This window comes from Rhincodon typus, chromosome 20, assembly GCF_021869965.1.
Source record: "Rhincodon typus isolate 14 chromosome 20, sRhiTyp1.1, whole genome shotgun sequence".
Lineage (NCBI taxonomy): Eukaryota > Metazoa > Chordata > Chondrichthyes > Orectolobiformes > Rhincodontidae > Rhincodon > Rhincodon typus.
This window is the reverse complement of record NC_063351.1, coordinates 41,161,580-41,177,233: the sequence shown is the minus strand read 5'-3', so window position 1 is coordinate 41,177,233 and position 15,654 is coordinate 41,161,580. Positions and strand designations below refer to the sequence as shown.

General features: G+C 42.4%; 1 protein-coding gene across 1 annotated transcript in view; it reads right to left on the bottom strand.

Moving 5' to 3' along the window:
- Window positions 1-1,454: 1,454 nt before the first annotated feature.
- Window positions 1,455-15,654, bottom strand: part of poll (polymerase (DNA directed), lambda) — a 20,362-nt gene continuing 6,162 nt past the window's right edge. The window contains exons 4-8 of the mRNA XM_048609034.1: window positions 14,511-14,819; window positions 12,287-12,460; window positions 9,902-10,030; window positions 5,538-5,706; window positions 1,455-4,479 (exon numbers count right to left, since the gene is read on the bottom strand). Of these exons, the coding sequence (XP_048464991.1) occupies window positions 4,118-4,479; window positions 5,538-5,706; window positions 9,902-10,030; window positions 12,287-12,460; window positions 14,511-14,819 (1,143 nt within the window). The 3' untranslated portion in view covers window positions 1,455-4,117. The remainder of the gene's footprint in view (window positions 4,480-5,537; window positions 5,707-9,901; window positions 10,031-12,286; window positions 12,461-14,510; window positions 14,820-15,654) is intronic.

The window sequence follows — 15,654 nt, the reverse complement described above, 5'->3', positions numbered from 1 at the left end:
TTTATGGAAGCAGAGATAGCTTCATCTCCAAAACCCCAACTTCAACAACTGAAAGCAAAAACCAAAAACCCAGGGTCTGTGTGAGCCTGACTCCACTAACTCATTTAAAAATGAGTGATTTGTCTAATTAAAAAAAACAAAGCCATTTACTCTGTTCTCCATGGAGCAGACACCTCCACCATGTTCACAGCATCCACTTCAAGATTAACATGACAGGACAAATCCCTCTTAAAGGCACATACTGTCACAGTTGTGAAGTGGCTACATAACTGGATGCAATCTTGAGAACAACAGCTCAAAACACAGAGAATCTGAATTAAACTTAAGAACAATAAACTGGTAAACTGACATAAAACCAACCTAGTTCATTAAAGACACGAAAACAAATTGCTGGAAAAGCTCAGCAGGTCTGGCAGCATCTGTGAAGAAAAAATCAGAGTTAACATTTTGGGTCCAGTGACCCTTCCTCAGAACATTAGTTCATTTAAGTCCTCTTGGAAAGGAAACGTGCCATTCATACCCAGTTTGACGGATATAGTGGAGGAATGGAGATTAAACCTGCCTCAGTTGATAAGACGGTACTGCAGGGCAAATAAGTAACGCAAAGATGTAATATTATTTATTCCAATCCATGATCTATCAGTAAACTGATAATAGCACACCGTTGTCCAGACACCTGAAAATCTGACACAGGCACCGAGTAGAGTTACCCTGTAGCCTGATCTTGTTAAATATTTTTGCTAAAAGAGAACTCTTCTGTGTCCATCTACAGACCTGGGAAGAACTAAATAAAAATCTGAAAAGTATGTCCTTTAAAAGTAAACACATTTCTCTTTTTTTTGTAGGTTTTTCTTTGCCCGATACAATTATGTCAACTGAAATAGGCTCATTCAGGTGATTGGTACACTTCCTTCAGTGAAGAGCAGCACAGCTAAACTTGACACTGCTTTCCATTAATGTCCACACACATACTTCCCATCAGGGGTCACTATACTGCAATCAGATGGAGCCTATTTGATTTCTAACCTTGTTTATAACTGACGTGTCTGACTGCTAGCTAGCTTGGTTAAAATAAGCCAAGTCCAGCATACATCTGGGGCCAGACCCTTCCTTAGATCTTCTTCTAAGATCTTGTTAGCCTGTCCGCTAAGCAATTATTACTCTTTAAACATTCAGCAGGAAATATTTATTTTTGTCCACAAGGTGGCAACAAATCTCCTGTTTCACCTTCCACTATGCAGGAAGTGTTCTGGGTGCATTAACACAACTCTTCCCCACTCAGTCCATGAGGACAGGAAACAATGAGAGAGGTTAATTTAGTACTGCTGCTTCTTAAAATGTACTGATCAGTGCTCATATACATTATAAAGTCTTTAAGACGATTAAAGGCATTTACAAAGTAGATAGAGATAAATTGTTTCTTCTGTGTGAAGAAATGCTTCAGGACCACTCCATCCCCTCTCCCACACCAATCAAGGTTTATTTGGAGCTTTCAAAATTCAGACTGACAGATTTTTGTTGGGTAAGGAAGTTCATAGTTAAGGAACCTAGGGGGGTTAAATAGAATTAAGGTACAGATTAGCCACAATATAACTGAATACAAGTTGAGTTGATGAGTTCCCCTCTGATGTTTCTAAATATCAAGTGAATGTATGCATGGGACAGTGAGCTCTCGTTGTTGTAGAGTCATGGAAATGGACCCTTCGGTCCAACCAGTCCCTCCCGACCACGTGCCCAAACCAAACTAGTCTGACCTGCCTGCATTTGGCCCATATCCTTTCAAACCTTTCCTATTCATGAACTTATCCAAATTTCTTTCAAATGTTGTAACTGACCTGCATTCACCATTTTATCTGGCAGTTCATTCCACATGCAAACCATTCTCTGTGTAAAAAGATTGCCCCTCATGTCCTGTTTAAATCCTTCTCCTTTCACTTTAAAAATATGCCCCCTAGTTTTGAACTCCCCCACCCTATGGAAAAGACCCTTGCTATTCACCTTTTCTATGCCCCTCATGATTTTGCAAACCTCTACAAGGTCACCTCTCAACCTTCTATGCTCCAGTTAAAAAATTCCCAGCCCATCTTTATAATGTCAGAAATCACACGGCACCAGGTTATAGTCCAACAGGTTTACTTGAAAACACAAACTTTTGGAGACGCACTCCATCTTCAGGTGTTAGTGAGGTGGTATCAGACACAGAAAGTATAAGTAAAAGATCAAAGAGTCACACCACTGATGAGGATGTATTAAACAAAAGTAAGATGCTGTTAAATCTTTAATCAGTTAGAAGGTTTTAATTGAAGCTTTGTTTAAAATCTGTTTGTGTTTTGGTTTGGAGCCAGACTGGTTTTATTTCTACAGTAGGAATTTATAAAATGCCACATTGACTGACTGTCTATAAATTGTGTGCTTTTTGAACAAAATAGAATGCAAATACAAATACACCCTATCTATTTACGTGTGTGGGGGGTGAAGAGAGAGAAAGAGATGGGGAATACAGAGTGACAGAGAAAGAGAGAGAGTGTGTGTGTGTGTGTATGTGTATGTGTGGGAGAGAGAGATTGTGTGTGTGTGTAGGGGAGAGAGAGAGAGAGAGAGTGAGACAGTGTGTGAGGGAGAGAGTGAGAGTGTGTGCGCATGCGTGGGAGAGAGTGTGTGTGGGAAAGTGTGTCTGAGAGAGAGAGAGTGTGTGTGTGTGACACTCTCACTCACACAAACACATTTGCAGATACATTCTATTTTGTTCAAAAAGCACACAATTTATAGACAGTGAGTCAATGTGGCGTTTTATAAATTCCCATTTTAGAAATAAAACTAGTCTGACTCCAAACCAAAACACAAACAGATTCTAAACAAGGCCTCACACCTAACATGCATTGTCTGACCTAAAATGTCATCACTTCTTTACACTGATAAAACGTTTGGTTCTCTCAGGACAGTGACTTGAAAGGAATTCGGGGATTTACATATACAAATTAATCAATTAAAACCTTCTAAACAATTAAAGATTGAACAGCATCTTAGGTTTGTTTAATATACATCCTCATACAGTGTTGTGACCCTTTGATCTTTTACGTATAAATTCTGTGTCTGATACCACCTCACTAACACCTGAGGAAGCAGCGAGGCTCCGAAAGCTTGTGTCTTCAAATAAACCTGTTGGACTATAACATGGTGTCGTGTGATTTCTGACTTTGTCCACCCCAGTCCAACACTGGCACCTCCACATCATATCATTATAACTCAAACCCTCCATTCCCGGTAATATCCTGATAAATCTTTTCTGAACCCTCTCCAATTTAATAATATCCTTGCTGTAGCAGGGCGACCAGAACTGTACATAGTACTCCAGAAGAGGTCTCACCAATGTCCTGTACAACCTCAACATGACATCCCAAATCCTAAACTCAAAGGTCCAGCCGATGAAGGCAACAGTGCTAAACCACCCTGTCTACATGGACACAAATTTCAAAGAATTATGTACCTGATCCCCATGGTGTCTCTGTCCTACAACACCATTCAGGGCCCTGTCATTAACGGTAAAAATCCTGCCCTTGTCTGTTTTACCAAAATGCAATACCTCGCATTCATCCAAAGTAAACTCCATTTGCCTCACCTCAGCCCACGGGGCCAACTGATTAAGATCGCTTTGTAATCTTAGATCACAAATCCCTAATGTTTTGAACATTGCTATTAAATCTCTTATAAATCATCTTCAACAAGAAAGACAGCTTTTTCAGGATCACTGTATAAAGCCCTAGTTCCTGATACCACTGCAGTAAATCTCCTTTTGTACCCTTTCCAAAGCCATGACATTTTTCTTAAAATTGTGCCCCAGAATCGGACACAGCAGATTGATGCAGGTTTAGCCTTCCCTACGTTTTACTCTGTAACCCTGTGGATAAAGGATCAATCATTCTGTTTTCTCAGATCGTAAAGCTCACAGATGGCAAAGGTATTTCATTTTACAGATACATTAAAAACCCTCAAAGCAGATAGCTCAGCCTGGACTTGGAGGTGAACTGGTGGGTCCTTGGCCTGTATGGTGCTATATCAAACTGGGTGACACATGCACAAATACAGTGGAATGGGTCTCTGCCAACCTGCAGCAGTGTCACCAGTCCCTCTCATGTGGCTTCCTGTACAGCAGTCCCAGGTGCTCAAAGATGTCTTGCTCGGTTGTCGTGGAAATGATTACTCCTGTGGTGAGTTTGGCACTGCCCTTCCTCAGGACGTGGTAGTTCAGCGAGTGCTCTGACAGGCTCATGCCCTTCGTCTTGGCCAAAGCCCGCATGGACCGATTAAAATGTGCGGATCCGGTAAAGTACATCAGGGCACAGGCAAACTCACTGTATGGTACCACAATGATGTCGAGCCTCCGGTGACGGTGCCCAGGACCTGGAAGCCGGCAAACTCCCAGATACTTCTTCTGGTCCCCGCTCTCTTCCTGGCTGACCAGGTCATCCGTTAGAAATCCTTTCAATAACAAATTCAAGAGTCAAACATTGTCCAGAAAATATTCTGTTCTTGTGAAAATGTGAGATCTCTGTTTAAAAGCTACTCAGGAGAACCTTGAATCAGGTGTACCAAGGTTAAATACAGAATAAAATTTCTACACTGCCCTCTTCAATCACACCCAGGACTGATACAACATTGAGTTATTTACTGAGTAAAGCTTCCTCTACTCTTTTAAACAGAAAGTAATGCATCCTCTACACTGTCCTCATTAAACACTCCCAGAGCAGGTACAGCCTGGGGTTAGGTGCAGACTAAGCTCCTTCTACACTGCACCATCGGACACCTGCAGGGCAGCAACTGCTGGGACTTGTTCTGGATGATTTGCTCCAACAACGTACTTAAGTCCCAACCTTAAACATTTGCCCATGCTGCAATAAATAGTGACATTGTAGAAACCAACAGACAACTGCAGAACACTCAGGCAGCGTGGAACTCTGCACCATCCAGGAAACTCATCAGTGGCAATTCCGAGGAATGTTTAATGATCCTTGATTTTTTTTTTTCTTTTCTTTATTCATTCATAGGACGAGGGCATTGCTGGCTAGGCAGCACTTATTGCCCATCTCAGTTGCTCACGGGGCAGTTAAGAGTCAACCACATTGCTGTGGGTCTGGAGTCACATGTAGGCCAGACCAGGTAAGGATGGCAGTTTCCTTCCCTAAAGGACATTAGTGAACCAGATGGGTTTTTCCTGACAATGAACAAATGGATTCATTCTTAATTCCTGATATTTATTGAATTCAAATTCCACCATCTGCCGTGGTGGGACTCAAACCAGGGTCCCCAGAACATTATCTGGGTCTCTGGATTAACAGTCCGGTGATAATATCATTAGGCCATAGTCTCCCCCGAATGACCCCTGATACATTAGGCCTGAGGCTAAACAAATGAAAGATGCATTTTTTTGGGGTGTGAGGGTAACAATAAGCTTCATGTCCATTACAGAACACTGATGATATCTTTGCTCCAAAACTCTGCCTGTATCCATTGTCCCATTTTTGTCTGAACACACTTACCTGTGTCCCTCAGACCAGCAAGGATCTTACTGAAGACACCTTGGTGCGATTTTCCATCTGGATGTGTGATGAGGACGTCTACATCACCACAGGTAGACCTCCCACGTCGATAGGAGCCACAAGCTAGAGCAATCAGAGATGGATCGATTGACTGAGCCATGTCCCCCACCTGGAAAACAAAGATAAGAAATACTGCTAATGAGAGATACTGGATCACTGCTTATATCCCTCTCAGCTCTGACACTGGATTACTGCTCATGACCCTCTCTGCTGACAATGGATTACTGATAATCACTCGCTCACCCTCAGTTGTTTTTCCTGTTCCTTATCTTTGGCACTCTCTCTCCTCAGTCTCATGATCTTCTTTCATTCCCATCAAAGCTCCTTAACTCCTGCCTTCCCGAATGCAATTGGCAATTTCCCTCAACTCCACCTTCAAAGTGCTCCTAAACGGTCACTTCTGAACATATTAATGCTGAAATTTTGCAGTGAAGCCACTGACTGTAACTATTGTGAGGCAGTTGAAAGACTCTGGAGAGCTTCAGTCAATCCTACCTAATCCATTTGACATACAGATAGACGGTATAATCCTGTTAATTCCTTTCTCAACTCCTTACAACCTCAATAAGGTCCCAGTCATTGCTGTCAATAATCCTATCACTGAACAATGGCCTTTGCTCCTGTCAAACTGACAACTGTTGAGTCCTCTGATTGATTTGTGCACTGAGCTGATGTTTGTTCCCTCTAATCCAGGATAGGAGGCTATTCTCTATTTACGCAGCACAGTGAAGTCGGAATGACACACTGCACCCCTTCCCTTCCCTGCTGAGCAACATTCCTTGGGTCTGATACTTCACGGCAGATGCCGTGGTTTTGAGCTTCTTGCTGTTCCCATGACAACTGCTGTGCATGTGTCAGTAAGCTCAGCAGGATTTGCCAATCACAGTGGAGTATATATCTCTATTAGAGAATCGCTTTCAACAGATTCCATTATTGCTTTCTCTGTATTAAATACTCCTGGGTTCCCCACCAAGTTCATTTAAAACCTGAGGACTCTGAGCTGCTCTTGTTTGTCTTGGTGTCACCTGTTTTGTGGGAAGGGTTGGTATATTCCCTAGTCTGCAACATCAACAGCTTGAACTGATGTGTGCACCTGAACACAAACAAAGTTCCCTGCAGGACCATCAAATAAAATGTTGACACTGAGGCAGAAAGAGATATTTAGCCAAAGGATGGAATTCAATCCAAATAAGTGTGAGGCAACACACTTGGTCAGGACAGATAAAGCAAGGGAATACATGATGAATGATAGAAACCTGGGAGGTACTGAGGTTCATAGGGACCTGGGTCCATAAGTTCCTTAAGGTGGCGGGACAGGTAGATAAACTGGTTAAGAGCAGGGAGGTCATAGGTTATACTTTAACTCTATATAAAACATTGGTTAAGCCACAGTGAGGGTATTGAGTGCACAATACAGAAGGGATGTAACTGCATTGGACAGGGTGCAAAGGAGATTTACCAGGATGCTGTCTGGGCTGGAGAGTTTTAATTATGAAAAGAGATGGGACAGACTGGGTTTGTTTTCCTTGGGGCACAGACTAAGGGGCGTGACGGTTGTATTGTATAAAATAATGATGGGCATAGATAGGGTAGATAGGAAGGAACTTTTCCCTTTGAATGGAAGGGTCGATGACCAGGGGCACAGATTTAAGGTAAGAGGCAGACAGTTTAGAGGGGATGTGAGGAAACATCTTTTCAGCCAGAGGGTGTTGGGAATCTGGAACTCACTGCCTGTAAGGGTAGTAGAAGGAGAAACCCTCATACATTAAGAAGTATTTAGTTGTGCACTTGCGATGATGCCAAGGCATACAAGACTATGGGCCAAGTGACAGAAATGGGATTAGAATCGATTAGATTGTTGCTTCTGACTAGTGCGGACTCGATAATCAAAGGGCCTTTTGCTGTGCTGCAGACTTCTGTGGCACGATGACTATGACTCTATGATCAAATGCTTGATTGAAGGTGCAGGTTTTAAGGAATGTCTTGCGAAGTAGACAGGCAGTAAGATTTACGGAGGGAGTTATAGAGTCATAAAGTCATACAGCATAGTAACATTCCCTTTGGTCCAACCAGTCCATGCCGGCCATAATCCCAAAGTAAACTAGTCCCATCTGCCTGCGCTTGGCCCATATCCCTTCAAACATTTCTTATTCACTAGACTATTAATCCAAAGACCCTTTAATGTTTTGGGGACTTGGGTTCAAATCACACCATGGCAGATGGTGAAGTTTGAATTCAATATGAGACTGGAATTAAGAATCTAATGATGACCATGAAACGGTTGTTGATTATTGGAAAAACCCATTTGGTTTACTGATGCCCTTTGAGGAAGGAAATCTGCCATCCTCAACTGGTCTGGCCTCGCCGTGACTCCAGACACACAGCAATGTGGTTGACTTTTAACTGCCCTCTGGGCATTAGGGACGGGCAATAAACACTGGCCTGGCCAGTGATGCCCCCATTCCATGAATTAAAATAAAAATAAAAAAAGAGAGAAGGTTGACAGATGGCGTGATGAGATACAACAGAGTATTGTCAGCGTGGATTGTGTCACAGAGGAGATAGCAAGTAAGTGAGACAGCAGGGGCAAAGACAGTTAGTTGGATGGCTTTGATGGTTTGATTGCAAAGCTGAGTGATGCCAACAGCACAGGTTCAATTCCCACACTGGCAGAGATTACCACTGAAGGTCCCACCTTCTGAACTTCAGCCGTGAGATGGGGTGACCCTCAGGTTACACTCACCACCACTCATCTGTTTCTAATGAGAGAGCAGCCCTAAAGTCCTCTGGAACTATGGTGACTTTACCTTTGCCTTTATAGGACTAGGCAGGAAAAAGTGGTTTGTTTCCTTGAAGGGCAATGTAAGACCTTCTTGGATTTTTCAAAACAGCTTCCATAAGATTTTTTAAAATTGAATTTTACAACTGGCCATGGTGGAATCTCTATTCACAACTCTGTGTTTCCACATCCCCAAATCCCAATCAACATATTTCCTCTCCCCAGAAACATTACAAGTTCGGCCTGTTTCTGAAACCTTGCCCCCAGATCCTCTATCCTGCAGATCATCCTCAATCCACCATGAATATCCTCAAATACTGCCTCCAAATTCCCAAATCCTGGAATATATGAAGAAAATAATGGCAAAAACTCAATAGTTCTGGCAGAGAGTGAAAAACAGCCAATGCTTGAGCTCTGTGACCTTTCATCATAATTGGGAAACGTTAAAGAGGTAATAGGTTTTGAGCAAAGCATAGGTTGGACAAGGATGGGGAAGATCTGTGATAGGCTCGAAGACAGGGGAGATGGAATGACAGAAAGGTTAGTCGTCCGGGACCAAAGGGAATAGAGATGGGGCAGGAAAAGCAGCAAAGAATCAAAAGGTGTCCCGAAAGCAGGTACTACTAGCTGAGAGAAAATAACAAAAGAACCAAAGGAAAAGTAACAAAATGCAGAACAGATTATGGTCTAAAATTATTGAACTCAACATTGAGTTCAGAAGGCTGCAAAGCGCCTAACAGGAGATAAGATAGTATTTTGAAGTTTACATTGAGTGTCAATGGAACAGTGCACTAATCCATGTCAGTGTGAGAGCAAGGTGGAGAATTAAAACACAGGTTGCTGGAAGCTCAGTGACATATTTGCGGACTGAACAGAAATGTTCTGCAAAGAAGTTAACAAATCAACATTTGGTCTTCCCAATGTAGATACTGTGACCGTCAGTGGGCTTCTAATGAATATTAGTTATTAATAATGATAAGTATAACCAGAAATCGAGACAGAGAACTCAAGAAAGGGAAAGGTGAGCCTAACTAGGACCTATCCAGATACCCACAGCAACACCTTTTACTTGAAAGGAGTTAAGTTGAAGGAAAAGTTACTCAAAGTGGGAATGAATTCCTCCAGGAAGTGGAGGGTAGTGTTAAATGGGGATTGGTTGGGCCTCCCCAAATCATATCCCCACATTCTAAAATCCTAGCCAAGCCCGTCAATAAATTGGGAAACAAAGCACATAGCACACACAACTTTTCCACAGTGGGACAGTAGGGATTTTCAGTTGAACTTGTTTGGGGGGAATAAGTAAGAGATGTGAACAGTTCTTTCAGATCACCAGCACAAGCACAGTAGAATAGGGAATGAGAAATAGAGAAATGAGGAACAGTCCTAACAGACAGAAGACACAGTGATGAGGGGTAAAATGGCCTTATCTACATTATAAAATTCAATAATTCTCTTTTCTGATTGACCACACCATTGCGAAAAAGCAACAATCACATACTTGTAACCAAAACCAGCAGGTACTCACCACTTTTTCAATCTCCCCTGCCTCTTCCCGGGGCATTCGGTCGAGGAAATCATGATAGTGTTTGAGGCCAATGATCTGCTGCTTAGTCAGACTAGCTTTCATCTGAATATCATCCAAAGTTCTGAATCCCTGTAAAACATGTCTAAGTGTTAAAGCTTCTCAATCTAATGTGAAAATAGGAAAAGAGCAATAATAAGAATTATTTCCTTTTCCAAGAAACAGAGTGAGTAGACTAGATCATGGGATGGAGGCATATTCAGATAGGAATAGACAGATCTCATTCACAAGTGGGATAAAGAGTTAGTAAAACTGGACTGAATGGCTGAATGTTCTCTGACCATTTGCAAGCATTAAAGAAAGAAAAAAAATGCATTTGCTATGAAGGTTTCATTTTTAATCATTTTGTGCACTTGAATTTAAAGGATTGTGGATACCTGGATATTTTTAAAGGGGTTAATGAAAGGACATTGGAACACCATCTTAACGAGGCATTTCTTGGTCGTCAAATGTCTTGTGATAACTGCTTGTTTATTGGAATCCATCCAATCGGGCTCATGACTGTCAGCTTTCAGTTTCTACTTTGGATAGTGTTTAGTTGATGACCGCCTGATGAGCTTTCCAGCTCAGTTCTCCTGTTTCTGGAAAAATCCTTACTATGATTCAAATTTGAAATCTGATTGTCCTCTTGAAAAGTGCCCAAAAGAATCCATGACACTGTTTTGCATGTGTCTGCAAAGGTCTCAGAGATAACACTTGTCCATACCTTCCAGAATGTCAGCTATCTGAACACTGCACCCCTTATCCATTTTACTTTTAAGAACTAACCATCATTTAAACTAGAGTGGCAGGGGGACAGGAACCTGGGTGGGAAGACAAGAGTGAGGGAAACAAACATGGAAATGAAAGACAGATAAGTGGAAAGCAAAACTGTAAGGCAGAAGAAACAAGGGCTAGCAGTAAACACAAATAAAATGTGCAATAAATCAAAACAACAAGTTTAAAGGTGCTACATCTGAATGCACAGAGCATTCAAAATAGACAAAATAACAGTATTAATAGTTTTACTACAGTACTATATGATAGCAATTATGGACACATGGTTGCAGGTGATCAAGTCTGGGAACTTAACAAGGGTATACAATCTTTAGGAAGGACAGGAAAAGTAGAAAAGAAGATGGCAGTGTTAGAGAAACGTGAAATCAGACCGATCATGAGAAAGGATATTGGTTCAGGAAATTTAGATGTGGAATCAGCCTGGGTGGAGCTAAGAAATAACAATTCCATTGGTAGGAGCTGTATCTCGGCCTCCAAACTGTAGTGCTAAGTTGGGAATGACATTAAATAGGAAACTAGAGATGAATTCAACAAAGGTGCTACAGTAATCATGAGTGATTTTAATCTACATGTAGACTGAGTAAACCATGATGAATTCCTGGAGTGTTGTACAAGATGGATTTTTAGAGCTGTACATCAAGGAACCAACTCAGGGGTCGGTTATCCTCAATTTGGTTTTGTGCAATGAGTTAGGATTAGTAATCTTTTTGTGAGAGGTCCTTTAGGGAAAATATGACATAACATGATCATAGAACTATTCAATGGGATAGCAAGTGAAAAAGTCCAATTCAAAACTATTTGGGGATGCAATGACCTGGTGGTATTATCACTGAACAGTTAATCCAGAGATCCAAGTAATATTCTGGGGACCCGTGTTCAAATCCTGCATGGCAGATGGTGGAATTTGAATCCAATAAACATCTGGAATTAAGAGGCTAATGATGACCCTGAATCCATTGTTGATTGTCAGGAAAAACCGATCTGGTTCACTAATGTCCTTTACAGAACGAAACTACCATCCTTACCTGGTCTGGTCTACGTATGACTCCAGATCCACAGCTATGTGGTTGATTCTTAACTGCCCTCTGGGCAATAAACGCTGGCTAGCCAGTGACGTTTACATCCGGTGAATGAATTAAAAACTAACATGGATGAAGAACTTGTTAGCAGACAGGAAATGGAGATTAGCAATAAGTCAGTAATTTTGGAGTGGAAGGTAATGTCAAGTGGGATACAACAGGGATCAGTGCTAGGGCCCCAACTATTCACAATATGGGTCAATGATTTAGATGAGGGAATTGAGTGCAATATTTCCAAGTTTGCTGAATAAACAAATCTAGGTGGTCGGGAGAATGTAAAGAAGTTTCAAGGCAATTTAGACAAGTTGAGTGGGCAAATAAATGGCAGATGCAGGATCAGGTGTAACACGCTGGATCTTGGAGCTGTTGACATTGTCTCTGTCAAACTAAGAGCAGGAGGCCAAGAAGGTACTGACAATAAACTCAGGAATCTGCTCAGAGAATTATATAATATTGCAGAATCTGCTTCCACCTGCTGGTACCACATCTGGGCTGTCTTCACACCAGCTCCCCAGATGTTTGAGAAGGTTTCCAGCACTGGGACACTCTCACTGATATAGTCAAGCTTGCGCAGGTGCCCACTCTCCAGTATCTCTCTGATTTTCTCAGCCATTCGTTTGCCAATGCCAGGGATCTTACATGCTTCCTGTGGACAGTTAAAGAGAAACTGGCTCCAAAATGTATTCATGTATACAAATCAAGCTAATTTTTTAAGATTATTAACAAAATGCACAAGCCTTCACTTTATTAATAGAGTACAAAATCAAGAAAGTTACGCTAAAGCTTTATAAAACACTGGTTTAGCCACAGCTGAAGGACTGTGGCCACTTTTGGCACCATTCTTTAGGAACAAACAAACCTGGGCTCCCAGGGGATTGCTCATTGCCCAGCAGGGTACTGTACCTGATTGGGAAGGAAGGGGTTGCCCACTGAGAGTCATACACCTGCCCTTACTGCCAAAATCCTTTCTCCACACCCCTGCGATTGCCACCTGATGACCTCCATTCTGCCATTACTCATTTGTGCTTGGGACCCTCTTCAATCTGAGGCTTTGGGTAGGTGTCTAATGGCAGCAACCACCATTATCTCCATAAGGGGCAGTGCCCTTCATGTAAGTGCCAGCCTCTGATCGGCCAGCAGTTCTTGTTGGGACTTCTGAACCCCCTTTCCTTGATCACAGGGTAGGGGCTGCCACTGGCCTTTCAAGAGCTGGAATGCCACTCAATGTGATGGACCTTCCTGAAGAGAAGCTAAGCAGGGCTCTGACCAGTTCTCTAACTGGAGGCCAATATTCCAGTCGCCTTCACCAGATTCCACCATACATCTGGAAACTGGGGAAGAGAGCGCTGTGGTGAAGAAAGAATGAAATTCTCGGAGGCAGAATGATTGTTGATGTAGATAACACAGTGTGGAGCTGGAGGAACACAGCAGGCCAGGGAGCATCAGAGAAGCAGGAAATTTGACATTTCCTACTCTTCTGATGCTGTCTGGCCCGCTGTGTTCCTCCAGCTCCACACTGTTATCTCTGACTCCAGCATCTGCAGTTCTACTCTCTCTGAATGACTGTTGATGTCGTTCAGGGTGGAAGTTTTGGTATTTATTCCACCCACAGTTCTTTTACATTAAAAATTTATGAATTGTGAAGTAATAAACTGATTCAGCGTTTTTAAAGTAAACTGTTTCTGAGAATAATTACAGACGTGAATTGGAGAGAGGTAGTATTTGGATAAAATGGTTTAAAATGTCCCATGAAATAATCTGAAATTGTTCAGTGATATGGCCTGAAGATTGGGATTAGGAATGAAAACCTTTGCACAAACTTCCTACAATTGCCCATGTGTTTTTAATGTGTTGAATGTCTTTAGGATCAATGCTCCTTGTAGCAGAATAGCTGGATCAGTGGTATTACCTGGCTCAAAATCTTATTAATCTTAATAACTTGCTATCACCTAAACTTATGAACTCTTAATAACTTACTCTTTCAACTTACCTCCCTCCAACTGGCTGCTTACCCCACCTCCACCCTACTGCTCACGCTCTCTCTTGCTCACCACTTCATTCATTTTCTACTCTCCCTCTCACCCACCTCTTCCTCTTGTCCACCTTTCCATCTAGCCCACCTTTCCCACTAGCCCACCAGTCATATTTGTCCCCGTCCCTCTGAACTCCTCTTATTCTCACCCTTCTGCTGCTTCTCCTACTCATCCACCTCTTCACTCTTCCACTCGCTCCCTCTCCCTGTCACTCTTTATCCTTTCACTCCCTATTCTGCTCACCTCCCTCCCTGGAATCTTCACTTTGCCCAAGAAGACAATTGATGATATAGATTTGGGTTCCACAAACTGACGAGAGTGAATTTAGGCTGTTCTACCTGAATTTAAATTTAATGAACTTAATTTCCTCTGGCTAAGCATTCAGTAATGCAGGAACAGTCACCAATTTAAACTTGTCATTGAGGGGCACTGTCTTACGAGTCAGTGTTATTAGTCAGGGAGTGGTTGAGGCAAATACTATTGTTCCTCTTAAAGGAGGAATCAGTCAAAAAGTTAAAACTGTACACAATCCTCATTTTAATAAAATCGGTACAGGGTAAAATCAGCAAAGTGCGGTTTCCCAGTGGGCAGGTCAGGCTCAGCAAATCAAACTGAAGTTCCTCCACATGGAGGCTAGGGAGAAGGAAAAGGCTGAGATTTTACCTCATAGGAGGACACTGGCTTCTGGTACCTCTTCAAGGAGTTGATGGCCTTGGCATATCCCAGCGCTCTCCACTTGTCACCCTGATGTGTATATGCAGCCTCCAGCACCTCCAACTTGTCTGTGATGGGTTTGTTGTGGTTTTGCTTTTTGCTTTTGGATGATTGGGCACACACCCACTTGCCACTGACAGCTGCTTTCCTACGGTCAGATCCACTCGACAAATGGCTGCTCCCGGAGATCAGGGCTCGCAGGTCATGCTCAGAAACAATGTCATCTTTAGCGTCACTCTGGCCTTCATCTACACAAAACTAAAGAGACACCAAGGACAGCGTTCAGTGAAAGGGTGAATATTTCATCAAAGTATCACTTTTAGAGATAGCTGGATCCCAACTCTCCCCAGTATTACGCTTGTTGATGTGTAAGATAGACTTGCATTTCTTTCACAACCTCTAGGTGCTCCAAAGTGTTTCACAGTAAATTACTTGCTTTTAAGGCATAGGAATTGTTGTAAGGTCAGAAATACAGAAGCCAATTTACATTCACAGCAAGGTCCCCAAAACAGCTAAAAAAATCTTCTTTCATGGTGCTCACTGAGAGAAAAGAACTCACGCAGCACCAAGATGAATTCAACTGCTCTTCCTCCAAATAATGACCATGGGATGTTTCATGTCCACCTAATATGGCAGGTGGAACCATGGTTTAGTATCTCAGTAAAAGATGGCATTCCCTCAGTACTGACCCTGTGACTGTGAAGCCATCCCTCGCTGACTCTCTGACAATGCCATATCCCTTAGTGTTGACACTCTAACAGTGCTGCACTCCCTCCCCCGTTAGAACTGGAACTGACTTCTGTTTGCCTCTATGGAATGGCCATGGATTTAGTTAACCAACTGTTGTCATCATATATTAATGAGGCCTGATCATAGGAATGGAGACACACTGTATGTGCATGGTACTCCCTGATCCTGATCCATGAGCGATGTGGATTGAAGCTGCCAGGCTCTATCGCTGATCATGGCTGACTGAAACAATGTCGGTCAGTAACTGTGGTGCTGCAACTGGCCTAAGTTGGGGAAAGGGTTGGGAATCAGCCAAGGTTCCCATGCCTAATGGTTGATTTTGCCTGAAATCTGTCTACGTTGG